Source organism: Mus caroli, chromosome X (assembly GCF_900094665.2).
Source record: "Mus caroli chromosome X, CAROLI_EIJ_v1.1, whole genome shotgun sequence".
Taxonomy (NCBI): domain Eukaryota; kingdom Metazoa; phylum Chordata; class Mammalia; order Rodentia; family Muridae; genus Mus; species Mus caroli.
In genome coordinates, this window is record NC_034589.1 from 29,189,652 (window position 1) to 29,209,788 (window position 20,137).

Genomic DNA, 20,137 nt, shown 5'->3' on the forward strand with positions numbered 1-20,137 from the left:
GGAGGATGGTTATAAGTTTGATGCCAGCAATATATGAAATGTGCCTGTTTGTTCCCCTCAAAATCACAAGATCCTAGAAAACACAGACTGTAGGGACACCATGTGACTTTCTCCACCTCGATTCTCGCTCCACAATAACAATTTAGGTCACAGTTGTAAAAGTTCTTTTCAGCTACAGTTTACTCGCAACTTCCCAGGACTCCAGCTGGCAGCAGTTGTTTTATTTTATCTTGAGAAAATTACTTTAAAACATTGATAGGCTTAGTTAGCAATAATAATTCATTTAGTCCTTCTTTTACACTAAGCTCTATTCCAAGCAAGTGTTCATGCAATTCTCACAAACCTCTATTATTATTCTTGCTATAATGGTAGTGGTGGTAGTACTAATGATGGAAAACTTTATAAATACTAGAGAAACAAACATCCAAATTCATACAGTGACACAGGCTCATCTAACTTTCAAATCTATGTCCCACTCAGTTTCTCCAAGGGTGTTTTATCTCTGCCATCTGTTTCACTTCCTGTCTGTCATATAAATCCTGGGCTAGGCTCTTCCAATAACTAACTGGCTTCCCTTTCCAAGTCTCAGTGAAATTTAAACACTAGAGATGATTACCAAAGGTCATTCAGTGGTTAAACAAAAATTGTTCACCCTCTTGTCTAGATGATATGTACAGAGCAAATGTAGAAAAGATGTGCATTTTAATAAATTTTTATACTAGGAAATCATCTACACCAGCCACTGCAGATCGTGCACCAAAACCATAACTTACTTATTATAATGAATTTGGGCTCACTTTGTACAGGAAGAAGAACCATAGAATACGATAGATCTGAGGAATATATGAAATTACTTTTACAGCTGAAACATGTACTTATGACTTTGACCCAAAGTCACTTCTGTTATTAAAAATAGCATATCCTCTTAAGGGTATCTGTTATTTACCAAATTTTTTTGTAATAAATATGGTCCGTTTCTGGTTTTCTGCACAGAATTATTCCCTAGTGGGTGTTCAGCGTTCAAGAAAATTACTCCCAATATAGATGAAGAAGGAGCCATGAAAGAAGATGCTGGAATGATGGATGTTCATTACAGTGAAGTAAGATCCCAGGGCATGCATCATCATTTATAGAAATTTCCTATTTTGAATTTTATTTATATTATGTTACTAGATCTGGATTAAATTGAAAAATGATTAAGGGTTGGTGAGCTTTAAGTAATAAAACTGTCTAGGCAAAGGAATTCCTGTTGGCAGGATAGAATCTTGTCTCAGTAACTCTTCCCATTATCTTGTTTCAAAATACATTTAGATGGCTAGAAAGATGGTTTAGAGGTTAAGAGCATTTGTTCTTTCCGAGGAGCCAGATTTGATTCCCAGCACTTACATAGTGGTTCATAACCATCTTACTCCAGTTTCAGGAGACCTGATTCCCTCTTCTGGTCTTCATGGACACCATACACTCAAGTGGTATGCATACATACATGTAGGCAAAATACTCATATAAATAAAATGAATAAAACTTATTTTTAACCTACATTATTGACCATCTTTATACCATGATCTCTGTGACCAGATCCCACCTAGCATGTGAAAAGGGACTCCAGAAAACTAGAGTTAAAATTGTCTTTTACTTAAAATAGGCACGGTATTTGTAACAAAGTAGTGTGAATGGAAGTGCCCTGCTTCCTACTGCAGATGGTTAGAAAACAGCTTTGCTTGTTCATCAGTAAAGATCTGTTACACACCAACATAAGATCAAGCCTATTGACTTGAGATAAAAGGACTGTAAAATGATGAACTATGATCTCCAAGTTCTGCTCGGGAGACAGTCATTGAAATAATATAGGTATGTGATATGCAAAATCAGAGGTATAAGGTAAGGAGATTAACATGGCTGTGATATGAGAGCTGGATTACAGGTGACTAGATATAATCTGGAGACAGAGTCTGGGGAAGGTCAATCTTATTGTCCAGATGTGTGGCAATTATGTCATAAGCCAGAATAGTAAAAGGCCCAGGGTAAGCATGTAGCTCACTTGGCAGAGGACTTGTCTTGCATGCATAACCCCTGAGTTTGATATTCAGCTACACATAAACTGGTTAAGTTTATCCATGCCTATACTTCAGCACTTCAGAGGTAATGATGGGAGGATTAGAAGTTTTCATTTCAAGCCTACCTTTGGTATGTAGAGAGTAAGAGGCTAGCCCTGAGCTACAGGAAACCCTGCCTCAAAAAGCAAACTACTACAAAAGCCTATACTCAACACAACTGGAAAATCTGGATGAATGGACAATTTCTAGGCAGAAACCAGGTACAAAAGTTAAATCAGGATCAGATAAACCATCTAAACAGTCTCATAACCCCTAAAGAAATAGCAATAGTCATTAAAAGTCTCCCAACCAAAAAAAGTGCAGGACCAGATGGGTTTAGTGCAGAGTTCTATCAGACCTTCAAAGAAGACCTAATTCCAATTCTCTTCAAACTATTCCACAAAATAGAAACAGAAAGAACACTGCTCAATTCATTTTATGAAGCCACAATTACACTTAAAACTAAACCACACAAAGACCCAACAAAGAAAGAACTTCAGATGAATTTTCCTTATGAATATTGATGCAAAATACTCAATAAAATTCTCACAAACTGAATCCAAGAACACATCAAAACAATCATCCATCATGATCAAGTAGGCTTCATACCAGGGATGCAGGGATGCTCCAATATACCGAAATCCATCAACATAATCCACTATATAAACAAACTCAAAGACAAAAATCGCATGATCATCTCATTAGATGCTGAGAAAGCATTTGACAAAATTCAACATCCCTTCATGGTAAAAGTCTTGGAAAGATCAGGAATTCAAGGCTCATACATAAACCTAGTAAAAGCTATATACAACAAACCAGTAGCCAACATCAAATTAAATGGAGAGAAACTTGAAGCATTCCCCCTAAAATCAGGGACTCCACAAGGCTGCCCACTCTCTCCCTACCTATTCAATATAGTACTTGAAGTCCTAGCAAGAGCAATTAGACAACAAAAGGAGGACAAAGGGAAACAAATTGGAAAGGAAGAAGTCAAAATATCACTATTTGCAGATGATATGATAGTATACTTAAGTGACCCCAAAAATTCCACCAGAGAATTCCTAAATTTGATAAACAACTTCAGCAAAGTGGCTGGATATAAAATTAACTGAAACAAACCAGTAGCCTTCCTCTACTCAAAGCATATCCAGACTGAGAAAGAAATTAGGGACACCCTTCACAATGGTCACAAATAATATAAAATACGTTGGTGTGACTCTAACCAAGCAAGAACTTCAAGTCTCTAAAGAAAGAAATAGAAGATCTCAGAAGATGGAAAGATCTCCCATGCTTATGGTTTAGCAGGATTAATATAATAAAAATGGCCATCTTGCTGAAAGCAATCTACAGATTCAATGCAACCCCCATCAAAATTCCAACTCAATTCTTCATAGAGTTAGAAAGAGCAATTTGTAAATTCATCTGGAATAACAAAAAACCCCAAGATAGTGAAAAATATTCTCAACAATAAAAGAACTTCTGGAGGAATCACCATCCCTGACCTCAAGCTGTACTACCGAGCAATTGTGATAACAAACTGTGTGGTATTGGTACAGAGACAGACAGGTAGATCAGTGGAACAGAATTGAAGACCCAGAAATGAACCCACACACCTATGGTCACTTGATCTTTGACAAGGGAGCTACAACCATCCAGTGGGAAAAAAAGACAGCATTTTCAACAAATGGTGCTGGCACAACTGGCAGTTATCATGTAGAAGAATGCGAATTGATCCATTCCTATCTCCTTGTACAAAGCTCAAGTCCAACTGGATCAAGGACCTCCACATAAAACCAGATACACTGAAACTAATAGAAGAGAAAGTAGGAAAGAGCCTCAAGCCCATGTTCCCCACCCACCCACCCACTCTCAAGACTCCCTCATAAAAGCAGGAAGGGGGAATGGAATAGGGGGCTTCTGGGGGGAAATCGGGAAAGGGGATAACATTTGAAATGTAAATAAATAAAATATCCAATTTCTAAAAAGCAAAACAAAACCAAAATCCATAGGAAATAACATTAGGAAGGAAAGAAGAATGAACTGCTGCTTAAGAAAGGGAATGATCTGTAGGTATCTTGGAGATGTTTGGGAATTGGGAAATGATAGGTGCTATTTATAGGGAGAGTGATAAGTGCAATTTCTTTTTTTTTTTTTTTTTTTTTTTTTTTTTCGAGACAGGGTTTCTCTGTATAGCCCTGGCTGTCCTGGAACTCACTTTGTAGACCAGGCTGGCCTCGAACTCAGAAATCCGCCTGCCTCTGCCTCCCNAGTGCTGGGATTAAAGGCGTGTGCCACCACGCCCAGCTGTTGCTGTTTTTCAAAACAGGGTTTCTCTGGGTAGCACAATTAAGTGCAATTTCTTAAAGATTTTTTTTAAAAAAAGAGCTTTAATTATATATTTTAGTGGAAGATACATGCAAAAAATCAATGAATGAATATCATCATATTCATATGCCAGTAAATATCTTTAAAAGAGTTATATAATTTAACTATCGAAAGTTTTCTATTTACATGATAAAGAATAAGAAAAGAGGGGAGTACCTGATAGGGATGCATGGTAATGCCACAAAGAAACCTGTTGACTTCATAGAAGACAATAAAGAAACAGTAATAAAAATATTTTAAAATGAAATATATCACCTCTAAAATAAAATTCTAGATGCAAAGTTTTATAAAAAGGCAAATGTGACATTCACCGAGATTGAAGTGGTGTATCATCCCACAAAATTACATTTTTTATTTTTAAAATATGTATTTATTTGTTTATTATTTGTTTGTTTTGCTTTTGGAGACAGGGTTTCTCTGTGTAGTCCTGGCTGTCCTAGGACTAGCTCTGTAGAAGAGGCTGGTCTTGAACTCACAGAGATTTGCCTGCTTTTACCTCATGAATGCTTGGATTAAAGGCGTATATCACCACTGCCTGGCAAAATTCTATTTTTTCTAACAGTTGCCGCTGATGCAGGTATGGCAACAAATGCCTGTAATCTCCATCTTGGAAGGCAGAAGCACAAAGGATCTCAAATTCCAAGCCAATCTGAGCCACATAAGGAGACTCTACCTCCAAAGAAAAATTGTACTAGGAATATACTATGCTAGGCATCTGATAACCCAAGTTATCAGAGGACTGAGGCAGGAGTATTGCCATGAAAATTGTCTAGTGTACCTAGTTCCTGAACCAGCTTGGCTACAGAACAAGACCCTGTCTCAAGTGGGGAAAGGGGAAAAGGAGAAGAAAGGAAACAAATCTTTTCACTTTTCACAATCTGAGACTTAGATATAATTTAGAATTCCATTGGTTTTAGTATGTGGCCCCAGTCACACACAGTACTTCACAGGACATATATCCTTGAGCTTATCCTTGTCTTCCAAACAGCAGCTGTATGTTTTCTCTAGAGATAGCCTTGTTAACATAGTGGGATTTTGTGCTCTATAGCAATAATTATACATACTTTTATTTATTTAATTTTATAAATTGATCACAGTGTTCAACCAAGTACCAGTTTGGGCTCATGTAGAAGGGTTTCCTCATGCTTTCATATCTGAAACAGGTGACAATGATTTAGCAGTTATATTAAAATGAGTCATATTCAGCAATACACATCATCTATTATCCTAGCAGTCTACAGGAAGAGGAAAGAAGATTGTTGTGAGTTCTGCCTCTGCCTCTCTGCCTCTGCCTCTCTGCCTCTCTGCCTCACTGCCTCACTGCCTCACTGCCTCACTGCCTCACTGCCTCTCTGCCTCTCTGTCTCTCTGCCCCTCTGCCTCTCTGCCTCTCTGCCCCCCTGCCTCTGCCTCTGCCCCTCTGCCCCTCTGCCTCTGTCTCTATGCCTCTCTGCTCCTCTGCCTCTCTGCCCCTCTGCCCCTCTGCCTCTGCCTCTCTGCCTCTCTGCTTCTCTGCCCCCCTGCCTATGCCTCTCTGCTTCTCTGCCCCCTGCCTATACCTCTGCCCCTCTGCCCCTCTGCCCCTCTGCCCCTCTGCCCCTCTGCCTCTCTGCCGCTCTGCCCCTCTGCTCCCCTGCCTTTACCTCTGCCTCTCTGCCCCTCTGCCCCTCTGTCTCTCTGCCCCTCTGCCTCTCTGCTTCTCTGACCCCCTGCCTATGCCTCTCTGCTTCTCTGCCCCCTGCCTATGCCTCTGCCTCTCTGCCCCTCTGCCCCTCTCTCTTTACCTCTGCCTCTCTGCCCCTCTGCCCCTCTGCCCCTCTGCCTCTCTGTCTCTCTGCCCCTCTGCCCCTCTGCTTCTGCCCCTCTGCCTCTGCCTGTCTGCCCCTCTGCCCCTCTGCCTCTCTGGCTCTCTGCTTCTGCCTCTCTGCCCCTCTGCCCCTCTGCCCCTCTGCCCCTCTGCCTTTACCTCTGCCTGAGTGCTAAAGAGGTATGTACCACCATGTGCCTGCTAAACTTCTTAACATAGATATTGAATGTTAATATGCTGACTCTTTATTCAAGTAGTCACATTGATTGAGCAACTGCTATATAAGAGGAGTATATGAGTTACAGAAGAAAACTAGATAAATAATTATATTCCCATCTCTAAAGAATCATGGTTTATTAGGAATGTCAGCTATTGAGACAGTGTGCAAATTTTGTAGAACTATAAATATTTACCCGATTGATTAGTAAAATGCGAACCAAGTTATTTGTAATTGCCTTCCTTACCTGGACCAGGAAAAACATCTAGGAGGTCAGTACCTCCACTATTCTAAGAAGAATAGAATAGAAGGTAGAAGCCTTCCTTGCCTTCTGGTGATAGCTGTTGATCCTCAGCATTCCTTAGCTTGCAGCTATATGGATTCTGTTTCTGTCTCTGTAGTCACATGTTATTTTCCTGAATACCTGCAGTGTCTTATAAGGGTGCTAGTCATATTGGCTTGAGGGTTCACCCTTTATCAGTATATTCATCTTTTTATTAGTTAATTATTTTATTTGTTCACTATATTCTTCTTAATCAATTATATCTATAACACTTTCTGGATCAGGTCACATTCTGAGGCAGGTAAGAACTTTAGCTTACAGTTTAGAGCAGTGTTTCATAACCTTCATAATGCTGCAGCCCTCTAATACAGCTCCTCATGTTGTAGCGACTCCCAACCATAACATTATTTTGTTTCTAATTAATAACTATAATTTTGCTATTGTTACAAATTATAGTATGAATATCTGATATATGACCCCCGTGAAAGCTCATTTACCACCACCCCCACAACCCCCAAGGGGTAGCACCTGACAAGTTGAGAAGCACTGATTTTGGGAAATACAATTCAGTTCATAACAGGATAAAGTAAAAATTGCACCTCATTTTCTAGCTAAGAATTTATAGAATATTGCCACCTGCTATATAGCAATGAGATCTACAGGATGCATTCAGTCATCTAAGAAACAAAGACGGATCATTTTGGCAATCAGTTCTGTAGATCTAGTGGAAAACAAGTTATTAAGACTCAGCCAGAAGCATAGCAGTTGGCCTACTCTTTTTTTATTGTTGAGAACATGAGATGATACTTCACAAAATTGTGGCAAGCAGCTGTTATGATTTTCACAGGCAAAAGAGCTCTCTGTCATAGGACATTAGCCCATCCCTGATGTTCAAATCATATGAAGGAAGAATTCGTTCTCTGGATTATTTCAGTTTAATGAAGACCTAAATCACTTGTGACAGCTTGAAAAGCTGTCACATTGTCTTTAATGTTCTATGCATTATTTCAATATGAAAGAAAATAATGGAGGTATACAAGCTTAGTGGAATTTACCTTGTTAAGCATTTTTTGCATTGTCTATTTAGTTACTTATTTTTTCTTAAAACATGTGTGCACATTGATATTTCTGTATGTTATTGCTATTTCTATACATGCATACAACATTTGTTGATGATATCCAACCATACTTCTACCCTTACCACCTGCCCTGTCACACCCTGGCATGATTTCCATCCTGTAGTAAATCACCCTTCAACTTTCAGATCAACTGAGCCCATAATTTGAATCAAAGGATTCAATTCAGCATGATACTATCTGCAAGTAAAGTCTCTATTTTCACTTTAACAGAACACATGTAGTTTACTGTTGACATTAATGTCATATTTTAGAAACATTTCTAATTTCCTGGTACTTGTAACATTTGATTTTGAAAATACAGTTCTGGGGGCTGGTGAGATGGCTCAGTGGGTAAGAGCACCCGACTGCTCTTCCAAAGGTCCAGAGTTCAAATCCCAGCAACCACATGGTGGCTCACAACCATCCGTAATGAGATCTGGCGCCCTCTTCTGGAGTGTCTGAAGACAGCTACAGTGTACTTACATATAATAAATAAATAAATCTAAAAAAAAAAAAAGAAAATACAGTTCTGAGATTGTATTTTCAACTGTAGTGCTGGTGCATACTTGTAATCCCAGCAATCACAAGACTAAGGCAGGAAGCTCACCAGTAGGAGTACAGGAATCCTGAGCTCTATAGCTTACTGATTCAGAAGAAAGAAGTGAACAGGGGGGAAGATGTGGTCATACAAATAGACTTCTGTGCATTTGCTTGAACTTAGCCCATTTGGTATGTTCTTTTGTCTCTAGCTGCATATGTAGTAGAAGATGGCCTATTTGGCCATTACTGGGAAGACAGGCCCTGGTCTTGCAAAGATCATATGCCCCAGTACAGGGAAACGCCAGAACCATGAGGCGGGAGTGGGTGGGTAGGGGAGCAGGGCAAGGGGAGGGTATAGGGTACTTTTGGGATAGCATTTGAAGTGTAAATGAAGAAAATATCTAATAAAAATATTTTTAAAAAAGAAAAAAACAAAAAATAAGTTAAAATGGTTAACAATTGTTTTGTCTAAAGATGCTTTTAATGCCTCATTGAGTATTTCTCTTAATGCAGGAGGTTTTGCTGGAGTTGCTAGAACAGTGTGTGGATGGTTTGTGGAAAGCAGAGCGATATGAAGTAATTTCTGAGATTTCCAAGTTGATTATTCCAATTTATGAGAAGCGCCGTGAGTTTGAGGTAGGGGATGGACACATTGCCATCATTGCCTTCTATACTGTTTTGGTCTTGTTAAAACACTAATATCATGTTGTCCCTATCATTTTACTCTGATGTCTTCTAATGAAAATACTGGAATTTTATCACAGAATAAGTATTCTTATTTTACCCTTTTTGTTTGTGCCAGGGTGCATAGGACATTGAGCATAATTGCTCTGTTTCCAAGACTCAGTCCAGATTGTAACATTCCTCCCTGGACTGTCAAAACCACCAAATCTCCATATCACCAAGAATGACCTAAAAACATGAGTCTTTTCTTTGAACTTGAGTGCAGAGACTACAAAGTACTGGCTGACCATGATGAAGAAACAGTATGATGGCATTAATAAGCCAGCTGTGAGTGTCTAACAATGTGCCCTGCCAAGAAAACTGTTGATAAATTCTAGTGAAGAGCTGCTGCCATGTGCATGGGACAGAATTTTTTAATATACAAGTCTTTTGGCCCATATCATAATTTTCACTGCATCTGTACAAAAAGGGGAAAGAAATTGGCTTGGGATTCAAGCTATTTTGAGAGTAGATGTGGGATGATCTGAGTGTGGTGACATACAAAAACAAAAACCTGTTTTAAACTCAAAGGTTTTGGGAAGTCCCTGAAGCTGACCAGAGGTGCTAAGTCCCTCCCTCTCCAATATAAATGGTAAGGACTACTGGAAGACACTCTCAGACCATCTGAGCTGTCCAGAAGAGTCTCAGATCAACTGAGATCTCTGAAACAGACAGTCTTTAACCAGTTAAGCTACCTGCAAGTGTGCTCCAGGGTTTTAGTTCTCTTGGGCTTTCATGAGTCACGCCAGGGTAGACTTTTGATGATACAGCTGTCTTTGAGTCATTTTTGCTCATATAAGAGCTTATCTCACCCATACCTCTATTAGCAAACCACATAAAGCTCATTGATTCAACAGAAAAAAATGTTTGAAGATATTGACAAATAGAACTGGAGAAACAGCTCAGCGGTTAAGAAGCACCTGTGGCTTTTGCTGAGGACCTGGGTCCAATTTCCAGCACTCCCATGGTGGCTGAGAATCATCTGAAAATCCCGTTCCAGGGGATCTGATACTGTCTTCTGACCTCTGTAGTATACAGGCATACATGCACGCAAAATATCACATGCAGAAAAATTCATTTTAAAAAGGAAAGTTAATAAGTATACATAAATAGGTAAAATTCACATGTTCATATAATTTAAAATATTTTGCACTTCTGGGCATTGAACCCTGGCTAGGCAAGTTTTCTACCACTCAGCTGCAACCCGATCCCCTTTATTGCAACTTTTGAGGTGAAGTCTTGCTAATAGCCCAGGATGGCCTGGTACTGTAGTGGGTAGAGTAATACCCTGTCTCAAAAATAAATAAGGAACAAGAACAAAATAATAGTAAAAACTAAACATTGATAGTTTTTTCTCTCTTGCCTGTTGATCTTGATGATTATACTTAATGACTGCCAAAATCACAAAATTCTCTATTCTCATTTTTTTTTTTCAGAAACTGACTCAAGTCTATAGAACTCTCCATGGCGCTTACACAAAAATTTTGGAGGTTATGCACACCAAAAAACGACTTTTAGGTACTTTCTTTAGAGTTGCCTTTTATGGCCAGGTAAGTGTACTTTAGCAAAGTATATCAAGTTGTTTGACTTTTAAAATGTTTTCCTTTGACTTACTAGATGGCCTTTGTGTAGTTGTTTCTTCTAGAAGTCTTTCTTGCTATGTACACAGCAGGGCGCTCATTTTGTAATGTTCCAGTTCACTTTGCTTCTCTTCTCTACTTAGGTCAGGGATGCAAGGTATGAACTTCTCATTACTAAAATTCATGAAAAAAATACATGTTAGTTTCCTCCTTCTACGAAAAATATGTTTATATACTTATGAATTTGAGTACACACAGGAAAATATTACATGGGAATAATTAATACAATAAATAAAAAATAAAAGTATTTTCATATAACATCATCCCCTTCCAGACAATAATGTTTGTATGCTTGTGCCTTTGATAATTCTCAACTTATTCAAAGTTAGAAAGTTGACTATATGCTTGTGGAATTTAATATATTATTAATATACTAAAATTAAAATATTAATATGGTCTTAGAATTTCTATTTTTGTGTTAAAACACAAGTAATTAAAAGCAACTTTTGGAAGAAGGGTCTAAGTCAGCTTGCAACTCTCAAGTCACTCCCTTACTGAAGGAAGTCAGAGCAGGAACTCGAGCAGGGCAGGAACCTAGAGGCAGGAGCTGGTGCAGAGGCCACGAAGGGGTGCTGCTTTCCTGTAGAACCCAGGGCAACCTGCCCAAGGGGTGATCCCACCCACTGTGGGCTTGGTCCTCCTATATCAACATCTATCAAAAAATGCCCTACAGCCTTATCTGATAAGATATTTTCTCAGTTGAGGTTCCAACTTCCCAAATTACTCTAGGTTATATCAAGATGTCATAAACTAGGCAACATAAATATATTAAAACTAATATTAATAAGTATTATTTTAAGTATATTCAAATATGTTGTCACTAGTCATGCTGATTCTCCTTGAATGTTTGTTCACACAGTATCATTTGTTTACCTTTACAATAGTCTTTTTTTGAAGAAGAAGACGGAAAGGAGTATATCTATAAGGAACCCAAGCTCACTGGCCTTTCAGAGATTTCCTTGAGACTTGTGAAACTTTACGGGGAGAAATTTGGTACTGAAAATGTCAAAATAATTCAGGATTCAGACAAGGTAACTTGTGCCATGCATTTGAAAGCACTGTTCATTTCTCACAGGCCTAGCACATTGCTCCTGATTTGTGAGGGGGAAGCTGTCTCTAACTCCCTGGGACTAAGATTACAGACGTGCACTGCCCAAGAGGTCACATTCGAGGCCCTTCTGCCTACACTGGCAAGGCTGTTACTGAATCCCTGATCCCCCAATGTTTTCTTTTGTTTTTTGTTTTTTGGGGGGGAGGGCTAGTCTCAAACTCACAATAGTTCCCCCTGCAGTTTTTCCTGGTTTTGGATTACAGTATGGGCTAGATTTGCATTTCTAATGAAGTCAGTTTACAAAGAGATAGTTTGGGTCTCACCCTAAATATTATCTATCCTGTTAAGCCCTATCATAACAAGGTGTAAAAGGTCTAACTGTTTTGTGGGAAACGCACTAATCCTTCTAGACAGCCATTGGGAAATAACAGCCAGAGTGTTTGAGTCCTCACAGTACCCAGAATGAGAGCTCATTTCCCAGGTAGAAAGGACTTCCGCAGTGCAGAGTTTGTGCCTACATTTATTCAGTAACTTTCAACAAAGCACCTAAAGTCAACTCAACAACAGTTGACAAAGAAAAGTCTCACCTCTTTATTTCCTAGAAACGCCTGTATCTCTTGTGAGTTTTATAATCTTTAACATAGGCTTAAGAGCTTTCAAAGTAGATGTCACGATTAGTTCCAGATCAGTATTTGGCAATACCTCTCTATAAGTTTCACCGATTTTGTTTTGATTCATTGAATTAAGACAGTAGAAAATTCCCTGTCCTTGCAACCAGAGTCTCAGCTCATTTCCATAGGTGATGGTTAGTGAGACTCTCTGGACAACATGTGTCTTTCTTCTTCATTCTGCTTTAAAAACCTAGCCCCAGATGCTACTGAAAAACCACTGTGAGGCAACCAGACTTCTGATGTTATTTTATACTTCTCATAGGTGACATACACGAAGCTATTTCTATCCATATAAAATACAATCGTCCCCCCTCATAACTGTGGCTTCTACAGCCACAGAGTCAACCAACCATGGATCCAAATTATTCAGAAAACACTGCATCTGTACCAAAGAGTTGCAGACTTTTTGTTGTTATTTTGTTTTCCTTGGTTTTGAGACAAGCTCTTATTTTGTTGCCCAGACTAGTCTAGAATTCCCTATGTCACCCAGTGTTGTATGTCAGTATTCTCAGGAAGACATGAGCAAGCATCTACTCATCCCAGAAAGAAAACCAATGGCAGTCCAAAGTAAGGGTGCCACAAAGTGCAATTTATTGAATAGTAAGGTTTTTTCAGGATTTTTTTTTAAAATGGGAACAAGATAAGAAGTTACTTAGTAAAATAGAAATGACTCAAAGACCACTGTATCAACCAAAAGCCCAACCTCTGTATCAACCAAAAGCCCAACCTAGCATAAAGGACAGCTCACAAAAGCAGACAGCTTCCACAGATTAGAAAGTATCTTTTTCAGGCAACTAATATGGGCTGAGCTTCTTCCTGACAACTCAGCTCATCTGTGAACGTATCTCAGCAGTCCTTATTTATGCTTAGAAAAGGAGAGATAGAGTGAATGTGGTCAGTTTCAGGAACCCCATGAGGCTACTGAGTAGTTTACTTCTTTAACTGACCTTCCCTGCAAGATGGAATATTTTATATCCAAGAACATTGTGTCTCTTGAGGAGTGTCCTTGAAGATTGCAGTGTTTCACCTCCCTTTAGAATATCCTGTATCTTGGAGACCAAGATGGAGGGCTTTGTTTACCTTATAGGAAATTGTTACACAACACTCACCCTAGCCAAAATTTATTTTTCCCGAAACATTTTTTAACAGGATCTGACCTAGGTGGGACTGAAATGCAGGACCTGCCTCCACCTTCAGAGTGCTGAAATTATAGACATACATTACCATACCTGCAAGATGTTTTCTTTGTAACTGTTCCCTAAGTAAGAGAGTATAGCAAGCAGTTGCGTAGCGTTTATGTTGTAGTATGATCACAAGTCATCCCGAGATGGTTTTAAAGATGCAGAAGCATAATTTTTAGGTTCTCTGCAGCAATTTTGCCACTCTTTATAGGGAAGTTGATTTTTAATATATAACAGTAGAATTGAAGGCATTCTTGTGTGTGCTTGCGGGGCAGGGGGGACGGGGGGGAAGCTGGGGACCTAAGCTAATATGCCAAGCACAACAAAACCAAAACCAAAAGAAACCACTCTTTGTTTGCCAAAGAACAAAATCTGCTTAAAGTCACAGGCAATTTGAATAGAAGTTTAGCAGTGTCTTCCCGGATCTTAAATGTATGTGTCCTTTGGCCCAACATTTAAATCAATACAAACTTATCTCCATATATAAATGGGGCTAGAATCTTCACTGAAAAGAAGTCTTTCCTGCTATTTATACATAAACGGTATACTACTTAATATGTGCATGTATAAATATTTTAGGATTTGACATCCCACTTGAACTTTTTATTTTCTATTGATGTTTTCATCTTAGCCAAATAATTGCTTTGACTGAGGTCTTTTTCTAAAACTCCAGCTTTTAAACGTGAGAGAATTATTTTTGGGACTTTTGGCTAAAATAAGTATAATCAGAAAGACAGGTTAATGTTTCCAGAGCAACCTAAGTAAATAGGAGGGATTTAAAGAGGTTAACAGTGTTAGACATTTACTGTCCCCTGTCTTTATGCCTACATATATGGAGGATAAAATCATACAGAGACTGGTTAGGGGGCTGGATTTTTGTTGGCTTTCTTTCTTTTCTCCCTCCCTCCCTCCCTCCCTCCCTCCCTTCCTTCCTTTCTTTTCTTTGTGGCTGATAAATAACCAAGCTAGTAAACAAGTCACCTAGGAAACTAGGCAGATTTTGTTGAGAAGACACTGAAAGCAAATCCCGAATTTTCTCTGGAGTTAAGGAGAAATGCTAGAGAGTTCGAGAATCCACAAGTGAACCTTCAGCAAGGACAGCAGCAACAATTCTTGGCATAGAAGTTTGATGACTCATAAAATGACCAGCAACCATCACTAGACTTTTGGGTTATCTTGCTGCTGCTGCTGCTGCTGCTGCTGTTGTCACTGGGGATTGAACTAAATACCTTGCACATGCTAGACCAGCACTCCACCTTTTATGTCTTCAACATAGAATCACTGTTCTTTCTTTTGATCCCTTTCCTCTGCTGGCTAGGATTAAACTGATGTAGGTAAGGACAACTACTCTTGAAGGCTGAAGAGATGACTCCATGGTTAGGAGCACTTGCTTCTCTTGTGGAGGATCTAGGCCTCAGTTCCCAGCACACACATACTGGTTTACAGTCACATTTAACTTCAGATCCAGTGATTTTGTTGTTCACTTCTGGCCTTGGCAAGAACTACAAGTATTTGTTATTTTACAAGTTTATACAAACATGTCCTTGTGAACATACCCACATGTAGACAAACTCTAATACACATAAAATATAATATAAAAATAATAAAATCTTTCAAAAATATCCACTTGTGATATCAGACACTACTTGTGGATAGCCAAATTGATATACTACTTTATTGCATAATTAGGTAATATATTAAAATACTTAAAGCTATATAAATCTTTGAACTAAATAATTGTTTTCTAAAAATGTATCCTAAGGCAAACAATCAGAACAACAAAAAACCCTACACCATTTAAATTCATTAAACATTAAATGTTCACCAAAACATGATTTTCCATAGCAAAATGTAAGAAAATGACCAATATAATTCATGTGTGTTCATTCAACCATTAAAGTCATATTAAGCCACTTGTGGTTCACACCTATAATCCTAACACTGAAGTGGCCAAACCAGGAAGACAACTGCAAGTTTAACGTTATTGAGGGTTACCTAGAGAATTCCAAGGTAGCCTGAGATAAAGTGTGGAACCCCGTCTCAAATAATATAAATAAATAGTGTTAACGCTATTGTCAATACTCCAGTAGAAACTATAGTAGTTTCAGCATGTTTTTATTGAGGTAGACCTCACATATTGTACAACTATTTTAATAAATATTTAAGGAATAAGATTACAAAACTGTTCAATGTGAATCTCAATTTTGAGAACATATATGCATACAAACAATTGGAAAGAAATATGTGAAATGTAGAAAACACTAATTGCTGAGGACTAAGATTGCAGTGGTGTTCTCTGTTCCTCCTATATTTCTGTAGTCTCTATAGGTTTCTGTACCTTCCTTATAATAAAAGATAAATTATCTGTAAAACACAACTATAATCTCTCCCAGTAAGTGTACAATAGATCAGGAGCATAGTTGTAATGCCATGTTTCTTGTGTGGCCTCAAAGCGGTAAGCTGTACTATCATTTTCTTTTCATTGATTAAAAAAAAAATCTCTTTATAGGTAAATGCCAAAGAGCTTGATCCAAAATTTGCTCATATACAAGTCACTTATGTGAAGCCGTATTTTGATGACAAAGAACTCACAGAAAGAAAGACGGAGTTTGAAAGGAATCATAATATCAACAGATTTGTTTTTGAGGCCCCATACACATTATCAGGCAAGAAACAAGGTTGCATTGAAGAACAGTGCAAACGTCGTACTATCTTGACCAGTGAGTAGGAATCAATATGTTACTTTCATATCTGTCTTGATCCCTTCTCATATACACAAGTACCAGCTGGCCAGCAGGACCATGTGTCTGAAATGTGAATCATTTATTTTACAAGTTTATACAAACATGTCCTTGTAATAAACCATCGTTTTCCCATATGTTACTCCTAATTGCTTAGAGGTGTCTCATAAAGATAACTTTGTCCTTTCATCCTGAAGCAGGAGGAACTAGTTGGCACCCTTAGGATTTTTTTCTAAGAAAAGCATGGGAAGGCATAAAACAAGTTGATTCTGGGTTTTCCTAGAATTCTACTGAATAAATTATTTTCTAAAATTGGTTTTGTGCTGCCTCATCCAACCTTCGTATGACGAGGTCCTGGTCCAATTGTAGCTCATTGGGCCTTGTCTGGTCTGCGAAGCCTGCTCTTTTCTGAAGAGAAACGGAGGAGGAGGAGCAGTGAATTTGGGGGAGAAGGGAGGTGGGAGGTGGTCGAGAGGGGTGAATGGAGGGAAGTATATGAGAGAGGAATAAATACAAAGAAAAAAATTCTTTCATTGCTACTTTAAAAAATGGTCTTTGCATTTCATAGCTTCAAACTCATTTCCATATGTAAAAAAGAGGATACCTATAACCTGTGAACAGCAGGTGAATTTAAAACCAATTGATGTTGCTACTGATGAAATCAAAGATAAAACTGCAGAGCTACACAAGCTCTGCTCCTCTGTTGACGTGGACATGATTCAGCTTCAGCTAAAGTTGCAGGGCTGTGTCTCTGTGCAGGTATGTTGATTGGTTGCGCAACAAGCACAAAAAGCTGTTGATGTTTCTTTTGCTTTTGTGAGGGCACGGAGCAAGCATTAACTACTATTGTATGTTATGTTCTTATTGAGAGCAAAAAAAAAATCAATATTCTTGTTTTAACATAAGAAATAAATCACATTTAATTTATACGAATTTTGTATTATATCAGAAGACATTACGATAAACCTCTAAGGCTGGCCATGACCTGTATTATTACATCAGAAATCATTAACTAATTTATTGGTGTATCATTTTGCCAGATTAATCCCCTTAGTTAATGTTTTTCACACAAACTTCTCATGAGAAAAAAATAGATCTCTAAGCTGTGGGTTTCTTAGGTATTTTATTGTGTATCTGCTATCCCCTCAGCCCTTGGGGGTTTTAATGAAAAGGAAAATGCAAACTCTCCTTTTGATTACATGCTTGCCACACTATCATTTCTCTCTCATGTGTAATTTAGGTCAATGCTGGTCCATTAGCATATGCGAGGGCTTTCTTAAATGAAAGTCAAGCTAACAAGTATCCACCTAAGAAAGTGAATGAGTTGAAGGACATGTTTAGGTAAGTGTTAGTCTTCAGATCATACCTCTATTCTTTTCTTCTATTTTCTGTTAAAAAAAAATCGGAAATCAAAATATTCACTAAGTAAGGGTATTCTCTGCATTTGCAGTGATTAATCGATCTCCAAATTGCTCTTTAAGTAAGTGGTCAGGAACCATACGATCTGTTTCATACTCTGAGGCACTAACACTGCTCCTGTGACCCAAGGGATTAAATATACCAGCTTACTCTATTGCTTTGGATATTTTAAATGACACAAACACAAGGCTATATTCATTACACGATTTCCTTCGTTGCCTGATTGACCTTGCAGTCTAGCATTTCAGACCATGTAGGAAGGGGTGCAGTGGGGCTACAAAGGTTGCACAGGCTTTCTTCTAGTCCTTGTGTTGTTACTTCCACTTGGACTCTGCAGCTCTGGAGAATGCCTTTCTTTGTCTGCAGTGAGTAGCTCTGTAAGCTAAGGCTTCACTGAATGGTCAGGAAAAAGAAAAGTCTGACTCATATGTAAATAGAAATCAATTACAAAGCATGACTAATAGAATAAAATAGACTAAGGAGAAAGATAGTGACCTATAAGCTCGTTTGCTCCTGACTTTAATCATTTACTTTTTCTGTCTGCGACTCGTCATCTATTCCAGGTTGCAGAGTAACCTGTACTCATTCATTTACCAATATTTATTAATAGTGTCTGCCTGGCAGATACAAAGAACTCTACTAGTTGCTATGACAGGAATACAAAATATGTAGGCAATGAGGTACTTTTCCACTCTGTGTATCCACTCTTCATTTTGGGCATTAAACGCACAAAAAATAAGTGAAGAAACTTAACTTAAACATATGAAATAATGGGAGAAAAGACTTTTATGGCAGTTCCTCTACTTTGTCCCTAGTCCTACCAGGCCAAATACTTTACACACAATACTACTAGTCAAATAGTAAGCCCCCAAATAAATTGTGTTTGAATGAATGACATTAAATGACTCCATTAAGTTTCCTAGGGGGCATATGTTTTGAGCTAGGTATTAAATTATTTTTGTTTTGTATTGAGACAGGGTCTCACTATATAATCTTGACTAGCCCAGAACAGGCTATGTAGACCAGGTTGACCTCATATTCACAGAGACCCACCTGTTTCTACCTCCTGAGTGTTGGTATTAAAGGCATGCACCAGGCACTGAGCCAGGTTTTAAAACAGACCAGAAACCAGAAGAGAAAGATAAAAAAGAAAGGTTATTTGAATGTATTTCAAACTAAGGAAGTGACCATAACCAATAGTGGAAAAAAACAGAAAATTCCAATTTTTCTTTAAGAAAGTCATTGTCAAAGTAAATTGTCAAACTTATGGATGGTGATACTTTGTAAGAGTAAGTAACGTTTCTTCTTCTTTGTATCTTCATGTTCTTCCACAGAAAATTCATACAAGCATGCAGCATTGCACTTGAACTAAATGAGCGGCTAATTAAAGAGGATCAAATTGAGTACCATGAAGGGCTAAAGTCAAATTTCAGAGACATGGTAAAAGAACTGTCTGACATTATCCATGAGCAGGCAAGTGTTAACATCCTTAAAAGTAAGGACCGACTGGGGTCCCTAAAGTACTTCTTAACAAAATATATTGGTTTGAAATGTATTGCTCTAAAATTATTTAGTTTATATTTAATTTTCATTACATTGTAATTTATTTTCTTTGTATGAATGGATACATGTGTGGGTGAATAGGTGGCTATGTGTTGTATATGTGCTACAGTGTGCATGTGACACGACACCTATACTGTCCTGTGTGTACGAGTAGAGATAAAAAGAAAACATTCAGAACTCAGTTTTTCCTTCCATCATGTGGGTTCATTTATTCTTTATGCTATGACATCAAAGACAACTAGCTAAGCAAGTCTAAATTGATCTAATGATTGACAAGAGTCTCTCGGGGAGAATCCCAAAGGGGTGAAAAGATTAACTTAGTAGCTACGTTCCTAGATAATGTTCTTATCTTAGCTATAAGAAGCTAGATACTGGCAGTAGGGTGTGTGGTGGATGCCTTTAGTCCCAGCACTCAGGAGGCAGAGGTAGGAGGATCTCTGTGAGTTTGAGGTCAGCCTGGTCTACACAAGTCCAGGACAGCCAGGGCTGGTTATAGTGGGAAACCCTATCTTGAAAAAAAAACAAAATAAATAAAAAAACAAAGAATTTTAAAAAAAAAAAAGAAGTTAGGCCGGGCAGTGGTGGCACATGCCTTTAATCCCAGTCCTTGGGAGGCAGAGGCAGGCGGATTTCTGAGTTCGAGGCCAGCCTGGTCTACAAAGTGAGTTCCAGGACAGCCAGGGCTATACAGAGAAACCCTGTCTC

At 38.4% G+C, this 20,137-nt stretch overlaps 1 protein-coding gene across 2 annotated transcripts in view; it reads left to right on the forward strand.

The window, feature by feature from the left end:
* Positions 1-20,137, forward strand: part of Dock11 (dedicator of cytokinesis 11) — a 187,577-nt gene that overhangs the window by 161,580 nt on the left and 5,860 nt on the right. For both annotated transcript variants that reach the window (XM_021154032.2, XM_029473424.1), the window contains 8 exons: positions 994-1,100; positions 8,957-9,079; positions 10,603-10,716; positions 11,691-11,837; positions 16,219-16,429; positions 17,019-17,209; positions 17,691-17,791; positions 19,204-19,342. In XM_021154032.2, the coding sequence (XP_021009691.1) occupies positions 994-1,100; positions 8,957-9,079; positions 10,603-10,716; positions 11,691-11,837; positions 16,219-16,429; positions 17,019-17,209; positions 17,691-17,791; positions 19,204-19,342 (1,133 nt within the window). The remainder of the gene's footprint in view (positions 1-993; positions 1,101-8,956; positions 9,080-10,602; positions 10,717-11,690; positions 11,838-16,218; positions 16,430-17,018; positions 17,210-17,690; positions 17,792-19,203; positions 19,343-20,137) is intronic.